Genomic DNA, 19,036 nt, shown 5'->3' with positions numbered 1-19,036 from the left:
TTGGAAAGCAGCCATGGATAATTCGAACCTTCACGACGATTCCACCGCCAAAAATAGCAGAAAAACCGCAAGGATGTACTGAGAGGCATACTTCTTGTCGTAAGTAAAGAAAAATAGAGAAATTTAAATTAAATTGTGGATGAACGACCTCGAAATGAAGAATAAAATTTCGAATTCAGCCACGTTTTTTTTCTTTTTAAAAATTGAAAATTTTATTTTCCCGCCAGTCTTTATTTTCATGGGATAAACAACTGACATTTAACACAGGCAACCCAAAAATAAAATAATAAATTTGATTTAAATATATTTCCTAAAATCAAATACAAAAACCCATGCGTTTTTACAGATAATCAGGAATGATAAGCTTTGCAAACTAAAATGATTCGGAATTTCCTTCAAAGTATGACTTTGATTTTTTAAGTTTGTCAAATGCTTTTTATGGGGCTCCTGTGGTTGGATAGCATCGAAGGCTCACAATCAAGATGGCGGCTGTTCTTGGACGTTTAGTGAACTCAACTTGCAGACGATCTGTTGGCTTGTAAGTAGAATCATAAGAAGATCTTTCTCAGTTTTATCGATATTGCTCATATTCACGAGCTTTTGTAATATTAGTTTTTTTTGTTCAACGTCTTGCTGTCAAAATTATTTGAAATACCTTTCTTACAACATTGTGATGTAAGCAATCATTTTATGATTTTATTTAGAATCCGTTGAACCAATCATCTCTTGAGATCAATGTTTATCCAAGCATGCAGTTTTTGCACGGCAATATGAAATTTGCTCTAAATCATCATCATCAACATCGTATCAGACACCAATATCATAAATTTGAGCCTCAAAATCATATTTTCCAGCCTCAATACCATGATCATCATCATCACCACCTCATAAGTTTTATCATCATCATCATCATCACCACCTTATAAGCATTATCATGATCATCCTCATTACAATCATCATCATCAACACCTCTTAAGCATTATCATCATCATCATCATTACCATAATCATTCATTATCATCACCACCTTATAATCATCATCCTCATTGGCATCATCTTTATGCACATAACTATACAGGGCTGCCAACTTTTCTGGATTATTCAGGAGTCTCAAGATTTTGCACCTCATCTCCTGGTCTCTGGTCTCATAGTTATTGGTCCAAATCTCCTGCATACCATCATCATTGACTTAAGGATCTTTGTTCAAGAAAATCTTGAATCCTGCATGCTCATGGTCGTATTACGCAGCTAACCTGCAGTTTCATCACAGTATTCCATATCTATAATTTCTACAGAAGTGAGTATTTTGGGGGTTGTTAAACCACCATCATCTTACTTTTCAGGATAACACAGTCACGATGGGCTTACACTGTAGAAAAAGAACCAATGAAGTCCAGCGTCACTTTTATCTCTGAACCAAAAGAAGGTCAAGAAGAACAAGACATTCCACCCTATGTGACAAGATATAGTTCCAGAGGGTTTAGAATCAAAAATGTCAAAGTTTTTGGATCTGTAGCTATAGTACCAGACAATTTCTTTCACTGGAAAGTAAGTATTTGCCTGTTTCACATTCAGCATTTTCATCCAACATTTATATATCAAGAACAATACTATGATTGGTCACGGCATTTGGTAGTTCAAGTTTGACCATTTCATTACCTTGGCATTATTTCTGGTGTTTTAGAGAAACTAGTGTAATAGTCAACTTCACAGTTCCCTGCGCCATCTCGAAAGGTAGCTGTGCATTTGCATCAAAGTGAGAGGAACGTAGAGCTTGCAATGATAGAGACCTTTTTTAAACACGTTAGACAATTATTCACATGTCTCTATCATTACAAGCTCACCATTCATCTCGCTTCGATGCAACGGCATGGCTACCTTTCAAGATGGCGCATGGAACTGTGAAGGGGACTATTGTCATGGTAATATTTTGAGGACAGAATCTTCTGCTTTTTACTTGTTTACTTAATATTTGTTTGGTTTTTGTGTACCATAGATTCATAATCCAAATGATATAACCCCAGAGAGTCTAAAACTTTTCACTTTAATGGATCCTTCAATAGGTAAGGCAATGCCACAAAACTGTTAATGATTATTTTTGAATTGTTTCTTGTTTCTTGGATAACATATAAGACTATAACACTCGTAATCTTAATAGACGAAATTTAGGTTGGAGGGGTGGGGCTATCTGATACCAAACTAAGTGACCCAAGTAGATGTAGATGTATATTCAAAACTAAGGGTCAAATCTCAGGAATGATTGTACTGTCTATGTGCATGTATGCTAAATAAAACAACATATTTAACAATTATTCGCCAAAGGCGAAGTGATTATCAGTGGAATATTAACCGAGCCGCAAGTCTTTTAGCTGTGAGGTAAATAGCACCATATTCACTAAGTCTGAGGGGAGTAATTGTTTTAGTATAATTTTTGAATAAAAGCTGAATATTAGAGAAAAGGCGAAATTGAGGATAAAAAAATGGTTTAGTATTACTTCTGATCTGGAAAACTTTGGAAAACCTCATAATCACCACTCCAGCGGTAATTATTATCTCAGAAACACAGGTCGCTCAACCAATCACTCGAAAAACTCAATATTCAAGCCTAAAATTATGCTAATAATTAGCATATATTATGTATATAATAGAGATAGTAATGATAAAAAGGTAAATTATACACTGTGAAAAGATGAAAAAAGTAAGTTTTATAATGGTGTATAACAGTGTATAATTTACCTTTTTATCATTACTGTTTCATTAGAAACACCGACGCAGCTCACACTACTTTTTAGCTAGTTATATCTTCTCATAACAGAGATAGTCACTACGGTCTCTCTCTCTAAGTCTCTGACAGCGGAGGGGCTAAATAGTACAGTCAACCCAAAGCAATAAAATCAGATCCCTGTTCATCGTTTATCTTACTTCATCCCTAATACAATTTCAAGCTAACCTTGACACTATGGATTTCAGACGTGCTCATCATTTTTCTCTATTTTCATTCATGTGGTACAAAGTAAGGGAACAGTCATTATTTACAGGTAGGGTGGGGGGGGGGGGGGGGGGGGCTGGTGGAATTGAGAAATGTGATGCTCAATTTTTTTTGGTCCCCCTTCATAGAGACCTCAAATTTTAGTAATCCCCCCTCCCCGCTCAATAAGAAAATATTAATTATACAGCTTCTCGTTAATCCCATATAGGTAACTGTCCAATTATTTTCTTAATTGGACAGGTCTTGTTGATATGGGATTAATTAGGCAGCTATATAATTAATAGGTAATGGGATTTCATGCTCCCCAATCAAGAAATAATTAGACTCAAAAAATTCCTCTGACTGCCAAATTGAACTCGGCCTACGGCCTCATCCAATTTCATCAGTCCTCGGAATTTTCCTCATCCAATTATTTCTTAATTGGACAGCATGGAGTCCTATTACGTATACTAATTGACAAGTGTCTAACAAAAAAGATTACGAGTATTACACAAAATGTTTGGTCCCCCCTTTTTCAGTGCACAAAAATGTTTGGTCCCCTCTCATTTCCACCAAGTTTCTGATTTCTTTTCTTTAATATTTTTTCTCTTCTTCTCAGAAATTCTTGTGATTGGTACAGGAGACAAAATTGTCCAGCTTTCACCTGAAGTGCATTCCCACTTGAAAGAGAATAAAATCATGCTAGAAGTACAAGATACTGTAAGTTTATTTGAGGGATAATCCCTTCTAGCTTAGAAATAATGTTATTTTCATTTCATTTCAGACCACATGTCATTCTTCTGAGAATAAAATTCTTTGTTTTATTTGTATTCATATTCATGAGTCTTCTCATGTGCAACTCGCATTAAACTAAAAATTATTCTAATGGGGAATGCTTTGTTATCGTCAACCAAGATGGTGGCAATGACGTAACATGCACCTACTCTATTGTTTCAAAGCTGCAATAGGTTCAAATAAACAACAAAAGAGTCTATTCAGATTGGGATTGCATCAATTCAGCCTCATCATCCCCATTCTCCTTCCCTGCACCCATCCTTCCCCCCTCCCCCCCCCCCCCCCCCCCTCTCTCTCTCTCTTCACCTGGCTGCCTTCCCTCAGTAACAAGTAGCAGTTAAAGTACCAATTATCATGTGCAACATTTAAGGTCAATAGGATAATTTGTAGTAATATTTTCTAACCTGTATTTTTTATTTTTACAGAGAAATGCTGCTGCCACCTTTAATTTTCTTCTTGAGGAAGAGAGACTTGTAGGAGCTGCTCTTATTCCACCTCACACTGAAAAAAGCTGATGTCCCACCTTAACGTCTATTCTGTAATTCTAGAAAACAATATCCATGCCTCCTCCATAAAGAAGAGATTGGATTTTCCAATGTGCAGGAAGAAATACTTATACCTTCAGCATTGGGGGATGATTTACCAGGAGTTGGGACTTGGGTCTAAGGCGGGTACTTTGTGTGGACCTAGAGAATATACCTATATCCCTCATGGAGGGGTTATAGCTCATCTTATGCTTGTACATAATCATCATAATCATAATCATTTCTAAATTGGACAAGTGATAACTCTACTAGACAGGGGTTTAAGTTGTGATATTTTGTGCTTGATTACTGAAAAATAAATATTTAAGCCAAGAAAACTGCAAATTAAGAAGAAAAAGAAGAGAAAGGGAGCTTTATGATTTCATATGTTACTCTTTATATTTATATTTTTGGACTACTTCATCAAAAGTTGGATTCATTTTAAGACTTTTCATTATTAATGGGATTGGAGAGGAATGCATGAGAACTTGATAACTTCAAAATTTTAAACTTGAACATCAGCTAATTTCGAACAAATAAATTTTTTTTAAACCCCTCCTATTTGCAAAGATGAAAAATTTTTCAATCCCACTGTTTGGGAAAAAATAAGCATCAAATTCTCAATAACAAGCTTCTGTAAATGAGCCCTTCCCCTCACCCCTTAAAAGATTAATAGCAAAATTTTTAGCTGTCACTGTCATCTCTTCCACACCATACCCGACTCACCTAACTAAATTATGAACAATTCTCCATCAAGTTCCGATCACACATTACAAGACAAGATTTAGGGAAGAGAGCGTCTTTCTAAGTCCACACCTTGAGGCTACAAATTCAGATTGTCAAACTAGGCGTTCTAACTGCCAACCTATCCCAAATTCCGAGAGGCTAGGCCTTCGATTAGATGCTCCGACTAATGGATTTCTAGAAGATGCACAATGAAGTCACACCCGTAATTTATCACCTATTAGAACTCACAGCTTTGTATTAAACAATCGGGTAACCACAGATTTTTAAAAGATCTTAAATGAGCGCTGAAGCCCTTGAAATTTTAGGTATTTTTAGATCGAATTTCAATCATCATGTTTTTGACATCGTACTTAAAAATTGCTTCATCCGGTCAATAGGGGACAAAAAAATACCTTCCCTCAGGGAAAGCGTTTGCCTAGATACTTGGGAACTGACTTTAACTCTCAGTATTAAAAAATAAATAGTATAAACTTAATTTTTATTAAGAAGATGTGGCCTTTTGAGATTCAAGTAAATTTTCGGTGTTTCGAAATCTTGCAGGTCACGGTCAAACATGTTTTGAAAAACTTTTGAAAAATTTATTTTCAATTGCGGTTTGGCTATGAACTGGGCGATGTTTGCGGTGATTCTTCGCGCTGAACAATTCATAGGGTTTGAAACGTGAAAATGATAAAAGCCGTACAGAATTTTCGTAGACGAAAGGTCATGCTATAACTCTCCAAACCTAATGCAGAATAAAACCAAAAAAAGATTTTGAATACAATTTTTTTTCGGGGGAATATCTTATGCGTGATAGTTAAGAGGTCGCGTAAAGTGTCGTTTACTGGTTTTCCGGTTTAGTTTCCATTTGATTTAAATTTGCCAAAGATCCAAAGCAAAGAAAAGAGCCTTGCCCTGTTTGACACCTCAAATGCCAAACTCCGAGGAAATCCTCTCACATTTCTGATATTCAAACTTGATTGGCTAAAGGTCCGTCCCAGTGATGAATCAACCAATCAGAAGTCGGGATGTTTGAATGAAATGACAGCATTTCTCCACGGGAGAAAAATGTGCCGGCGAAGAGAGGTCAGAGAATTTCAAACACATCACTTGAAGAGTGGATCATATTCCCTACGGATCGCCCTCAGCTTTGGAATTCAAGCAAAACAGAACACCAAAATGGGGTTCTGTCTTCATGGCTCCCGTAGTTTGATTTTCAAACCCTCTTTGGCCTTAATTTTTGGTATTTTCGTGTTTGCTTTAACAGTAAAGGAATCTAGTTTCCAGATACTGTCAAAGTGCTACGAGTTTGACGATGTAAGAAGACCTCAAAGATGTATGCCGGAGTTTGGAAATGCAGCCTTTGGGAAAAGAGTAGTTTCAAACAATACTTGTGGAAATCCACCGTCAAAATTCTGCGTCCAAACTGGAGTCCTAGAAGTGAGAAAGGAATGCGAGGTGTGCAATGCTTCGAACCCTCGCTTAGCGCATCCAGCCTTCTTTATTACTGATATCAAAGATGATCAGAACCAAACATGGTGGCAGTCACAGACCTCACTAGAGAATCCCTATAAAACTGTGACTTTAACTCTAGATCTAGGGAAATCCTACGACGTTTCGTATATAAGAATTCGCTTTCGTTCGCCAAGGCCAGAATCAATGAGTATCTACAAACGAACCTCGTATGATCGTGACTCGAAGTGGATCCCCTATCAATACTTCTCTTCTTCTTGTAGAAAAACTTATAATATCGAACCTAATGGGATCGTTACACGCAGGAATCAACAAGTGCCTCTATGTACTGATGCATTCTCGAGTATTTCTCCGCTTACTGGTGGAAATGTTGCCTTCAGCACGTTGGAAGATCGACCGGACGCTTATGACTTCGACAACAGTCCCGCATTGCAAGAATGGGTTACAGCCGTCGCCATTCGAATCAACCTTGATCGTATGAATACCTTTGGAGATGAAGTATTTGGTGATCCTAACGTCCTAAGGAGTTATTATTTTGCAATTATAGACTTGTCGGTCGGTGGAAGATGCAAATGCAACGGTCATGCGGCGCGATGTGAGGAAACCGCTCTGTCGGATGGAACAGTTCGACTACAATGCGAATGTGAACACAACACTGCTGGAGTAGACTGTGACAAATGTCTACCCCTCTTCAACGACAGACCATGGGCAAGAGCTTCTACTAGCAATCCCAATGTCTGCATGCGTAAGTACTATATGATTTTCTTTATCACTACTAAACTCTTCGCTTAGATTGATTAAGATCTCTCGGCTTAGTAAGACCGACATGACCAAGTTTAGAATTTCAACCACTCACCATGATATCAAACCGGCCAAGTAACTAATTTACTCGATACATTTAGTAAAACTCCCTTAGCCTACTCTTTTTGGGGAATGAATAAAATCTTAAAATATCTCATAAAAACTAAATAAAAAGGGCATTTATTGTTTATTTAAATCAAAAGTTTTAAGTTGAGAAATTTTTCGCGCGATAAATCTGACCGGAAGTGGCCATGTTATCTTGTCGTCTCTATCGTTGCACCACGCGCCCCGAATGAAGAATTCCTGTTATCTTGCATGTTTATTAACTCCGCCGAGGACAAAAGCTCTTTGATATGCGATACAGATTTAATCCTATTAAATATGAAAACGCATCGGTAGCATAATTTTTATTGGTTTCCCGACAATTTTTTATCGTTATATTTTTTTCACTCGCGCTTGAAGCATGTCGTGCAATTCTCTTAACTTCTCGACATCGAAAAAAAAATCCTAAAGTTCTGCTAACTGTTTAGCTAAACTTTCTGTGCTTATTTCGCGTGTTTTAAAGCTCGTGAACTCTAAATCAAAACACATGAGTTTGTTTTCAATGTTTTTGGGCCATTCTTAATTAATTCTTGTTAGTTTTGCCCCCGCTTCTGCACCATTATCATTCACCTTTGAGTAAGACGATATCTGTACATGTTTTACAAATGTTTCAACCCACGACAAAACGATTTTTCGGCTTAAAGTAACTAATCGATTCATTCAAAGAAAAAGCGAGAGAAAGCTGATAATACAATGCTCAGGTCATATTTTGCACACATCAATAATATAAATTTTTGGTGAACTGGGAATCGGTAAAAGTGCTGAAAGTTCATCGCGTGAATCGGCGATGTTTTTACGTTCATGCCATGCATTTGCAAAAATAAAGGAAAAAATTCTTTAATTGCTTTTTTTCAAGACAAATTAGTCGTGATTATGTTTTACATTACAACTTTGTAATATAACTTATAATATAATATATAATTACATGTAGATTCCTAAGATATTTGGAATTTCGTTTTTTGCCGAAAACATTGCGAGAAGGCCACCAGGGAAGATGAAATGGATAACGTCACGTGATATAGAGGTGCCGGTTGTCATAGTGTTACGCGATAGGGCATTCACATCGGATAGATACTTCATGTGGTCAATTAATAGCCATCTATGCCTTTTTAAGGATTGCTTCAATCACGATAGTATGTGATATATGAATCGTGCAGTTTTCGTATGACTGTGAAAAGTTCACGGCACGAACACGGCCATGACACGGTAAGGGATACGCCAGACCAATCACATTGCACGAGAATTTACTCTCCATCCAACCAAACACCCGGAACTCGGCGTGGACACGGTCACGCCAAAGATCACGGCACTTTTAGACCAATCATATTGCGCGTGAAAAAAATCAGCCAATTAAAATTCTAGAAAGTATCACGGTCACGGCACGTCACGCTTACGGCACGGAGCTTTTCACAGTCATACGAAAACTGCACTATGATTGTAGACGGTTCACGCAGTCGTAAAAAGCGTGGTCGCTTTGTTTAGTGGTGTCATTACAGATTTTTAGCCCTACCCCTACCCCCACGGTAGAGTATGAAATAAATCAGTACTTACCCCTCCCCTAGAGAAATCCAATACTCTGTCCGCGCCGCCATTATCATCATTATTATCATCATCATCATTTTTATTATTGTTGTTGTAACATGGCGTGTTGGTTTTCTGTTCACAGCGTGTAAGTGCAACAACCTCGCCGATAGCTGCGTCTTTGATCCAACTCTCTACAGACAGACAGGTCATGGAGGTCGATGCGTTAACTGCAAGCGAAACACAGACGGCCCTAACTGCGAGCGATGTAAAGAGAATTTTTTCCGGTCCAAGTCTACTGACCCGTGTTTGTCGTGCAACTGTAACAGGGTTGGGTCTGAATCACTTCAGTGTAACAGCGCAGGACAGTGTCGCTGCAAGCCTGGGGTCACTGGAGTCAAATGCGATCGATGTCTACCAAACTACTTTGGATTTTCACAGACGGGATGCAGGTACTTATATTTGTATTTTACGGCCTTATGACTACCCGTTCATTCAAACCCGCAACGCCAGACATTAGCAAACGAGAGGTCAGTGGTTCGAGTCCTGCGAGAACCCAACTGAGGCAGATTTTTTAATCTGCTTATACACTCGATGTAGCATACACTTAACATATAGATCTTTACCGAGTGAAAAAACACATTTCATAAATTTATGAATTTTCGTTTCCAGGCCTTGTCAGTGTGTTCCTGCCGGCACAGACCCAGCAATGACGCAATGTAACGAGAAAGGGGAATGCCACTGCAAGCGGCACGTGGTTGGAGCCAAGTGCACGCAATGCCGCACGGGATACTTTGGGTTAGAGGAGACGAACCCCCACGGGTGCAAGCAGTGTTTTTGTTATGGGCATTCGACTGTCTGTAGACCTGCTACCGGCTATACATCAAGGAATATTACCACAGACTTTACTACTGGGTTAGAGGGATGGACAGTCGTTAACAAAAATGGTGAGTGAACAAATAGACCTTAATTAGATTGGATGAACGTACAGGAATGAAGAAATAGAAAACGCACGCGAGTGCTGTGTGCAGTTATAAAGCACGCGGGGGTTGGCAGAACACGAGAAAAGTGTTAGGAAAAGCACGACGCGTACCACCCTTCTTGAGTGTTCTGCTAATCCTAAAGTGCTCCACATAAATAACTCCACACAGCACAGTAATCAAGTTTTTTATTTCTTCTATAAAACACAAATTCAATAATCATTACTTTAGAAAGTGCGTACGTGTACTTAATGCTCTTATTAAGCACGCGCTCCGATCCTACCAGAACATGAGATTTATAACAGTTATTTCATAACAAAAAAAAAGTTTTAATATAATCTATTTTTCTCTTTCAGAACAAGACGTGACAGATCAATATGCCGTACATAGTCAACGTGGTTTCATCAGTACAACAGCCATAGGTAAAGAGGTTCTCTACGCCAAGGCGTCGTTGGTTTTCTACAGCAATAGGCGGAGTAGTTACGGACAGACGTTTGGATTCAAGTTTCGTGTGGGCGCAACTCAAGGAGTAGCGGTATGTAACATAAATTCAGGGTTCGATCTGTGAGTTAGCCATGCCCTGACTTAGATCAGCCCAGAGGTTGTTTCAGGGTTCGAAAAAAACTGAAATTAAATCGACAAAAAAAGCTAACCTCTCTTTCTTTTTTAACCACCGTGGAAAGTATCGCACCCAATTCCTTAATCCTGCTTTTTTTCCTGAAATTAAATTAATTTTTGTTCAATTTCTCAGGTTGATTTCGCCGACATCACACTCGAAGGAGAAGACAACCTCAAAGTAACCACCCAACTGACGTCACAAGGCAACCCGTTACCCACAACCTCGTTTCAAGACTACGTCTATCGCCTCCACGAAGACCCTTCATTTGGATGGGAACCGCGTCTAACCGGCTATGATTTCCAGAGACTGCTAACTAGCCTTAAGAACGTCAAGATTCGCATGAATTACGCGGATCAGGGGACTGGTATGCTTGACGAAGTGTTTTTTGAGTCTGAAAATTACGACCCATCATCCGCGCGGCCGGTGACCTGGGTCGAGCAGTGCAGCTGTCCTGCGCAGTACAGAGGGAATAACTGTGAGTTCTGTAACGAAGGGTTCACGCGAGTTGGAGGCGTGGCCGATAAATATGGACTGTAAGTGTCTATTATAATTACTTTGTATTTGAGTAGAGCTTTTGGACGATCACGTGACGGCAGCCATGTTGGATGGCGGGAACGCCATACAATCGTCTTACACGAGAAAGAGTTAAATTCCTCAGACTTAAAGGATTGTATATTGTTCTGCCATCTAATATGGCTGCCGGCACGTGGTGGTGTAATACCTCTATATTGATGGATTGAGATCATTCCCAAGAGAGAAAAAAATACGAAGTCGTGGCGGCCATGTTGATGGTGTAAACAATGGAAGCTAAATATCACCTGTTTGTTAAATACCATGAACCAACACGACCGCGAAAACATTACGTTCAAACGAAGAATAGACTTTTTTACCTTGAGCGTTATATTTTTCCATTTCAGACCACGTGTCATTCCTTCGAGTATCATTTGTTTAGTTAACGGTTTTGCATGAACTAAAGACACAAGAATATGTATACAAGAGAATGACACGTGGTGTAAAATGCATAGAAAAACATAACGCCAAAGTTAAACGGTTGCGCATTAACGATTGCGCATGCATGAGCTAAAAGACACAAGAGTGTGGATATTACTCAATCGAAGAATCTTATTCTCAAGAGAATGACACGTGGTCTGAATTGCATGGGAAAGCATAACGTCCAAGATAAAGAGTGCCTCACCAAGCCAACTTTTAGCGATGAAACATTCGTCCTTCCAACTCATTTCGTTGTTACTCTTTCATAGATGTGTACCGTGTCAGTGTTATGGACATTCAGACTCGTGTGATTCCGAGACCGGCAAATGCTACTGCAAACACAACACTACAGGCATCAAATGCGATAAATGCCAGGATGGTTTCTATGGTAACCCCACGCAGGGTACCCCTAATGATTGTAAGCCGTGTCCGTGCAAGTTTGGTACTCGTTGTATTCAGATAGGAGCAAGCGTTGTGTGTACGGACTGCCCTCCCGGTCACCGGGGAAACCTGTGCGACAGGTAGGTGATATGGTGCAGGGGTATACGATGTCAACCAGAGACATTCTTACGCCATCTACGGTTTAATGTGCCCCACCCCGCAGGGTACAGCAGGGTACAGGGGTATACGGGATATTCACCTATATACTCGGAACATTGTGCTCCACCCGGTAGAGTACAGAGGTATACGATTTCCACCCGGGATCTTCTTACGCGCACGGCATTTTCGGGATAAATACCGTATACCCGGCTTAGCACAGTCCTCTATGGTACCATCCCGGAGAAATATCTGCTAAACTTAAGAAAAATGTCCGTAAACCCCCTAAAAATACGTCATTGTTTTCCTAGGTGTCAAGATGGTTATTATGGCGACCCAATGGGCCTGAAAGGCACTCCCACCCTCTGCCAGAAGTGTAACTGTAGCGGTAATATCGATTCTAATGCCATTGGCTCGTGCGATTCACAAAGCGGGGCGTGCCTCAAGTGTATCTACAACACGAGGAATGGACCCAAGAATCAGTGCGAGCTGTGTGCTGTTGGTTACTATGGTAACGCCAAGGAATATCCTAAGCCACAGTGTGTAGGTGAGCGAAATAGAAGAGAAAGAGCAATAAATACTAAGAAATGAATGAATGAATGAATGAGAGTTTATTTGTCAAAGTAACTAAACGAACATCTCGTGTCATTGTTACCAATCAGCCTGTGAATGCTACGCACAAGGAACAGTCGCACCCCCCGGACACGACCCAGGCCTCCCCTTCCCATGCGACAGCCAAGGCCGCTGTACGTGCTTACCCAACGTCATCGGCGACAAGTGTGACAACTGTATACCAGATTACTGGAACGTGGGCTCAGGTCGGGGTTGTGAGCAGTGTAACTGTGATGTGATTGGCTCGTGGAACAATACGTGTGACGTCAAGACTGGTCAGTGTCATTGTAAACCTGGAGTGACGGGAAGACGGTGCGAAATGTGTCAAGTGGATCATTACTCTTTTTCGCAATTTGGTTGCTTAGGTACGTATTATATTAAAGTTTTTTTATTATAATTAATGATTATTATGCGCAAATTGAAGTCATTCAGCTGGATAGAAATTTTGCACCATCGCGTGACAGCAGCCATGTTAGATGGCAGGAACAATACTATCGTTTTACATGAGAAATAATTCAATTCTCAAGAGCAAAGGGATTTTATTGTTCTGCCATCTAACCAGTCCAAGCTGTATTATGGGCACCAGTAAGAATTGGTCCAAAGAAACAAAGATAGACCTTTTCTGAGATAGCAAACATGATGCATTGTGGTCTAGCTTGGGTACAAACATCTTTCGTTCATCTTATATGGTGTTGTTCATACCCAAGCTAGACCAGAATACATCCTGCTTATCGAACTCATAAAAGGCTTATGGCTTCTTGAAAACTTCGCATTAAACACGAAAATTGGTCAAGGTTTTCAGGAAAAATTATTGTAGTACAAACTTAAGAAAAGTTCTACATTCAGCAAAAACAAACCTTAGGCATGGCTAGTCTTGGTCAATAGACCAAAATACAAGAAATGATCTGATCATCTAAAAGAAAAGGAAATGAGAGAAAGAATAAAGGAAGGAGAGAACATAAATGGAATTAAAGGGAAAGGGAAAGGAAAGGAAAATGAAGTAAAAGAAAGAAAAAAAGACGAGAGGAAGGAATAGGAAGGAAAAGGAGAATGGAAGTGAAATAAAAGGAGAGAAAGATTTGATCCCATTCATTCTGTCTTACAGCGTGTAACTGCAACCAGGAAGGATCTTTGAACGTGTCGTGTAATGAACAAGGTGTCTGTGACTGTCGTCCAGGTGTCCTCGGCATCAAGTGTGATACATGTCGAGAGAACTACCATAACCTTACTGCTGGATGTATTTGTAAGTAATACCTGGCGATCAAGCCTTTGCATTGATAGTACTATATATGGTAAGACGTTGTAGTGGCGAATATATGTGTAATGGAAGTGACAAAGTAATCACCATTGTCATTATCATCATCACTTCCTTCATCATCAACATCAACAGCCCCATCACCATCATCTTCATCATTACATTCATAATCATTATCATCATCATGTATCATAATCATTATCATCATCATGTACCATCATCAAGTATCACTATCATTATCATCATCATCATTATCATCATCAAGTATCATAAACATTACCAACATCATCATGTATCATCAAGTATTATAATCATTATATTCATCATCATCATTATCATCACCACCACCATCGTTATTACCATCACGATCATCATCATGTATCATCATCAAGTATCATAATCATTATCATCATCAAGTATCATAATCATTATCATCATCATGTATCATCATCAAGTATCACTATCATTATCATCATCATCATTATCATCATCAAGTATCATAAACATTACCAACATCATCATGTATCATCAAGTATTATAATCATTATATTCATCATCATCATTATCATGTATCATTATTAAGTATCAATCATTATCATCATCATCATGTATCATCAAGTATTATAATCATTATCATCTTCATTATCATCTTCATCATCACCACCACCATCGTTATTACCATCACGATAATCGGTAGAATGAAACATTAAACTTATTTTTCCTTTGCAGCTTGTCCACCATGTTACGACGTCATTCAAAAACTCGTCCACGGCTTGAGACGAAAGCTCCACGAGCTCATCTACATCATCGATCGCTTCAACTCCTCTTCTAAAGTGGTCATCGATATTGACTTCGAAAACCGTCTCAAGGAACTCACAGAGCGCGCCACCAAGCTAATCAAGCAGGCCGAGAAAACCAACGCTACAGATAGAGTCCTTGTCAAACAAATCGCACAACTTGATACTCGAGTTGAGGAGGTCAGGAAAAAGTTGATTGACGTGTGGTCCAACACTACTAGGGCTTACGTGTTGGCGGAACAAGGGGCAGGGAATGTGAGTGTGGCTGAGTCCTCGTTGAATGTCTCTCGACATCTCTTGGATATGATTAACAAGATGTTGATGGAACAAGGAACAAAAGCGTTGAATGAGTCTATTAAGAATGCTAACGCTACTGGGGAACAGGAAAAACGCATGATTGAAATCGTCAAAGAGGTAAAGTTTAAAATTTTTTTTTCAATTAAGAGGAAATATTTTTTAATAATGTGCAATAATGGCAAAAAGCGCCAAAAACTAGACAGCAACAGCCTTCTTCAAGAAAATAGTTTTTTGGCGCTCACTGCTTGAATACGAAAAGCATTCTCTCTTAAGTTGATATTTGAGACGGCTTTGGCACGACTTTCTTGCTAGGTACCGCAAACCTCAAATTGCAGTTCGACGTCAGGCGTTTTCCTTCAAACCTTCGATATCAAGGCGTCAAGATGTTGCTGGAAGAGCCGCCATATTGAATTTCATCAGTTGATGCTGAGTGTTTTCTCCGTGTGTCATACAAAAGCTGTTTTAATTCTACTGTAAACTAGAATCAATCAAAGCCACATATATTGGAATCATTTTTTTTCTTTCAGACTACTAAACTTGCAGACAAACACGAAGCGCACGCAGACGAGATCACCACCAAGTCCGTCCAAGCCGTAAATGCGTCTGAAGAAGTCGTCAAAGTAGTAGACAAGGCTTTGGACGCGCAGAACAAAACTTCAGAAGACATTGAAGACCTTTATGACAGAATAGCCGAGGTAGAATCGCTCCAAGTTGCAGCCGAGTACAATGGTACTGAAGCTCATAAAAGATCTACGAAAGCACTGGAAGAGGCTAGGGAACTTTATAAGAACGGGACGGCACCTTTGCCCAACCTGAATATAACTGCTATTGAAGGTAGGGGAAAACTTACAAATTTATTGAACCCTGAAACAACCTCTTGGCTGATCTAGTCAGGGCACGGCTAACTCATGGATAGAACCCTGAAACAAACTCTGGGCTGATCTAGTCAGGGCATGGCCAACTCACAGATTGAACCCTGAAACAACCTCTGGGCTGATCTAAGTCAGGGCATGGCTAACTCACAGATAGAACCCTGAAACAACCTCTGGGCTGATCTAAGTCAGGGCATGGCCAACTCACAGATTGAACCCTGAAACAACCTCTGACCTAACCTAAGTCAGGGCCGAGGAAATCTAGAGAACTCGGAGAAAATGCTCAAATTAAGGGAGAGACATTACAATTCTTCATAATTCAGTTGCCCTTTAGCCCCAACTCTTCTCCCTCAACAAAAATCACGGCAATTCCAAAATTAGTCTTAAATAACTGTATAAAATATTCCTTCTTTTTTCTCAATATAGCTCAAGCCAACGCCTCCAAAACTGAAGCACTCACTATGAAAGACAAGTCTAGCAAGATTATTGAAGGTTTGAAAGACTTAGTTGCCAGCTTCAATGACAAAGAGGACGATGTGCGTAAAAAGATGGCCGAGTGGCCTGGACTTCTTGATGAGTTGAACAAACTTCTGAGTGAGATTGAGGACGCTAATAGTACGGCATGGGAGTCGTTTTTAAAGGGAGAAGAAACGTTGAGCAAAGCACTGAAAATGAAGGAAACTTTGGAGGTAAATATGTAGGGAGATTTTATTTATTTTCATGAACACTCGTTACTCGTAAACCAGTCTTAAAACTATTTTGAAAGTCAGGATATAAGGAAATAAAATAATTCACACTTTTTCTCGATGGAATTGGGGCATTTCTTTTGTATTCTTGGCAACAACGACAACAGCAGCAGCAGATTGTTTGATTGATTGATTCATTATTAGTTCAAATAATTTTACTACCTATCAAAAATTGTGATTTGTTTTCTCCTAGAAATTCAACTCCATTATCGAGAAGTCAAGAAAAGATGCCGAGAAAGCCGAGCAGAATATTCCCGAGATCGAACGACTCATTGAATCAGCTAACAAGAAGTCAGACAACGCAACCGAAAACCTTGGAGATGCACAGAAATTATCATCCGAAGCGAAAGCTAAAGCTAACGAGGCAAAGACAACAGCCCAAAACGCTCAAGAGGTAAGACTTATTTATATATTTTTGTCATTTTTAGCAGGCTTTTCTTTTGACAAAAGAAATGCTTGGCGGAAATAATGGCCAATTTCGTCATGTTCACGAGGGGAAAAATCCATTCACTAAAAGTTCAATAAACTTTTCCTTGTGCTTAAATACAGCTTGCGAAAAAGAATTGTTTACGAGGGCAAAGGAAAATCTTGGTTGGAATAAGACGACCTGCGCTAAACCAAAAAAATGGTGGGGTAGAAGGAGAAAGGAAACCAAAAATGAAAAGATTTTTTTGCAATTGAAAAAAATTTCAATATAATTGTTATTTCAGAAAGCAGAACAGATACGAATAGAAGCAGAAAACCTAATTCTTCCAAAAGATACAGTCAGTGAGCCAGCCAAGAAGGCAGCAGCCAGAGTCTCGACCCTCAAAGACAAAGCTACCAAAGACAAGATGGAGATTGTCGATGCTAAAGGCAAGGCAGTCAACGCCTCTGGGTCGGCGAAGAGAGCTCGTGTTAAAATCGACGAAGTGATGAAAAAACTTCATGAAATACTCAAGGAGATCGACAACCTGGACACCGTGGATATCAGCAAGCTGAACGAGCTGGATGGACGGCTGGACAAGGAGATCGAAGGCGCAAGAATTGTGGACGGAATGTTGAACAACATCACGGAGACCCACCGAATTATACGCGAAAGTATTAAAGAGTACACAGTTGATATAGCGAGGCTGAAGAAGGAGATGACAAAACTACAAGGAATAGCCGACGTCTTACCTAAAGTCTGTAAGAAACGAACGACTGAAAACGAAGGAAAATAGGCAGTATAAAATATTTAGATCTCTTGACGTTGCTATGGCGATAAAATTATGTTGCTATGGCGACGTAATCACATTTGTATAGTGACAGTTCTGTTGCTATGATGACGTAATCACATTGCCATGGTGACACAGTTATGTTGCTGTGGAGACACAATCATGTTACCATCGCGATATTGTCTATCTTCGAGAAAAGTTTGTTTCTGTTCAAACTGGGCGGGGGGAAATGATATTTTTTGGAGGATTGTTAAAAACGATTATGGCAATAGGGTCGTCTTTGTACTTATTTCAAGAACTAAGAAAAAAGCTATTACCGTTAAAATTGCGATCGCTATCCAAGATACCCTGGAGACAAGCTTGTTGTGATATCGCGTCTTGTTATGCTATTGGGGAGTGCGCAGTATATTTTTATGTGAATTTATTTTGTACAAATAATAATGTCAACGTTAGGAATATTTGAAGGTAGAATACTCCTAATAATAATTCACGGTAAATTTAGGAAAGTTTGCGAAATAACTTCTGCTTTTTAACAGAGTATAGATAGATTAAAGTATTGTGGGGGAAAATTTCTTGCCATTTTTTTTGCAAGGCAATGGGGTTCAGGCAACAAATAGAATTAGTTCTTGCCATTTTTTAAGCCAATCGGAAAAGACTTGTTTTGACGTCATGTATTTGTCAGCCAATAAGAGAAAGCGTTAGATTGGAGACCTCGAAGTAAACCGATTTATTGATATCAATTATTTGCTTTTGCTTTGGAATTTTTGACGTCAAATTATTGTAATCCAATAGGAACCGACGTTTTGTTTGGATCTAATGACGTCATAACGTTATTAACCAATAGCTTTAAGACTGCTTTGCAGCTCATGACGTCATACTTTTATTAGCCAATAGCAAAGCTCTGGATTTCTTGTCATCTTTTTCCTTCTCTTATTATTTATTTCATTTTATGTTATTGGCCTATAGCAACTGAATATTGCTGCAATATTATAAATACTATACATATCCGCTTTTTACTGTATTGTTCTATATTTGGATGTTGTTTTGTCACTTGATGAATTTACTTTATTAATAAATTTTAGAAGGTAAGGTAACGCGTAATTTTGTTTGCTCAGCGGACACAATTATATGTAACGGAGGGACCAGACAACACCTGGCAAAAATGATTATCATGAAATTAAAAATCAATTTAAAATATAATAAAAACAGACCTGACCGCGGGAAAA

At 39.1% G+C, this 19,036-nt stretch overlaps 2 protein-coding genes across 2 annotated transcripts; both read left to right on the top strand.

Annotated features, from left to right (window-relative positions):
• The first annotated feature begins 481 nt into the window (after nucleotides 1-481).
• On the top strand, nucleotides 482-4,624 carry LOC116288667 (NADH dehydrogenase [ubiquinone] 1 alpha subcomplex assembly factor 3). The gene is made up of 5 exons (XM_031695490.2): nucleotides 482-538; nucleotides 1,343-1,547; nucleotides 1,996-2,062; nucleotides 3,587-3,687; nucleotides 4,188-4,624. Exons 1-5 carry the CDS (start codon nucleotides 483-485, stop codon nucleotides 4,275-4,277), a joined length of 519 nt encoding a protein of 172 aa, XP_031551350.1. The 5' UTR covers nucleotide 482; the 3' UTR covers nucleotides 4,278-4,624.
• Nucleotides 4,625-6,112: 1,488 nt separating this feature from the next.
• On the top strand, nucleotides 6,113-18,899 carry LOC116288666 (laminin subunit gamma-1). The gene is made up of 14 exons (XM_031695488.2): nucleotides 6,113-7,230; nucleotides 9,055-9,361; nucleotides 9,582-9,856; nucleotides 10,246-10,424; nucleotides 10,641-11,041; nucleotides 11,768-12,019; nucleotides 12,347-12,582; nucleotides 12,698-13,012; nucleotides 13,753-13,890; nucleotides 14,632-15,113; nucleotides 15,524-15,830; nucleotides 16,295-16,557; nucleotides 16,808-17,008; nucleotides 17,325-18,899. The coding sequence occupies exons 1-14, from the start codon at nucleotides 6,192-6,194 to the stop codon at nucleotides 17,814-17,816; spliced, it is 4,887 nt and encodes a 1,628-aa protein (XP_031551348.2). The 5' UTR covers nucleotides 6,113-6,191; the 3' UTR covers nucleotides 17,817-18,899.
• Nucleotides 18,900-19,036: the final 137 nt, after the last annotated feature.

The sequence above is a fragment of the Actinia tenebrosa genome, unplaced genomic scaffold (assembly GCF_029948245.1).
Source record: "Actinia tenebrosa isolate PJP-AT-01 unplaced genomic scaffold, QUT_ActTen_1.0 PGA_scaffold9__36_contigs__length_13948895, whole genome shotgun sequence".
Lineage (NCBI taxonomy): Eukaryota > Metazoa > Cnidaria > Anthozoa > Actiniaria > Actiniidae > Actinia > Actinia tenebrosa.
The sequence above is the reverse complement of the archived record's forward strand: the minus strand, read 5'-3'. Positions and strand labels throughout refer to the sequence as shown.

Excerpts from the sequence above, each read along its gene's own strand:
- LOC116288667 (XM_031695490.2), top strand. The coding sequence starts at position 483 with ATGGCGGCTGTTCTTGGACGTTTAGTGAACTCAACTTGCAGACGATCT. Across the intron at positions 1,548-1,995 it reads ACAATTTCTTTCACTGGAAA|ATTCATAATCCAAATGATAT; the intron begins GTAAGTATTTGC and ends TGTGTACCATAG. Across the intron at positions 3,688-4,187 it reads TGCTAGAAGTACAAGATACT|AGAAATGCTGCTGCCACCTT; the intron begins GTAAGTTTATTT and ends TTATTTTTACAG.
- LOC116288666 (XM_031695488.2), top strand. The coding sequence starts at position 6,192 with ATGGGGTTCTGTCTTCATGGCTCCCGTAGTTTGATTTTCAAACCCTCT. Across the intron at positions 11,042-11,767 it reads GTGGCCGATAAATATGGACT|ATGTGTACCGTGTCAGTGTT; the intron begins GTAAGTGTCTAT and ends ACTCTTTCATAG. Across the intron at positions 12,020-12,346 it reads CGGGGAAACCTGTGCGACAG|GTGTCAAGATGGTTATTATG; the intron begins GTAGGTGATATG and ends TTGTTTTCCTAG.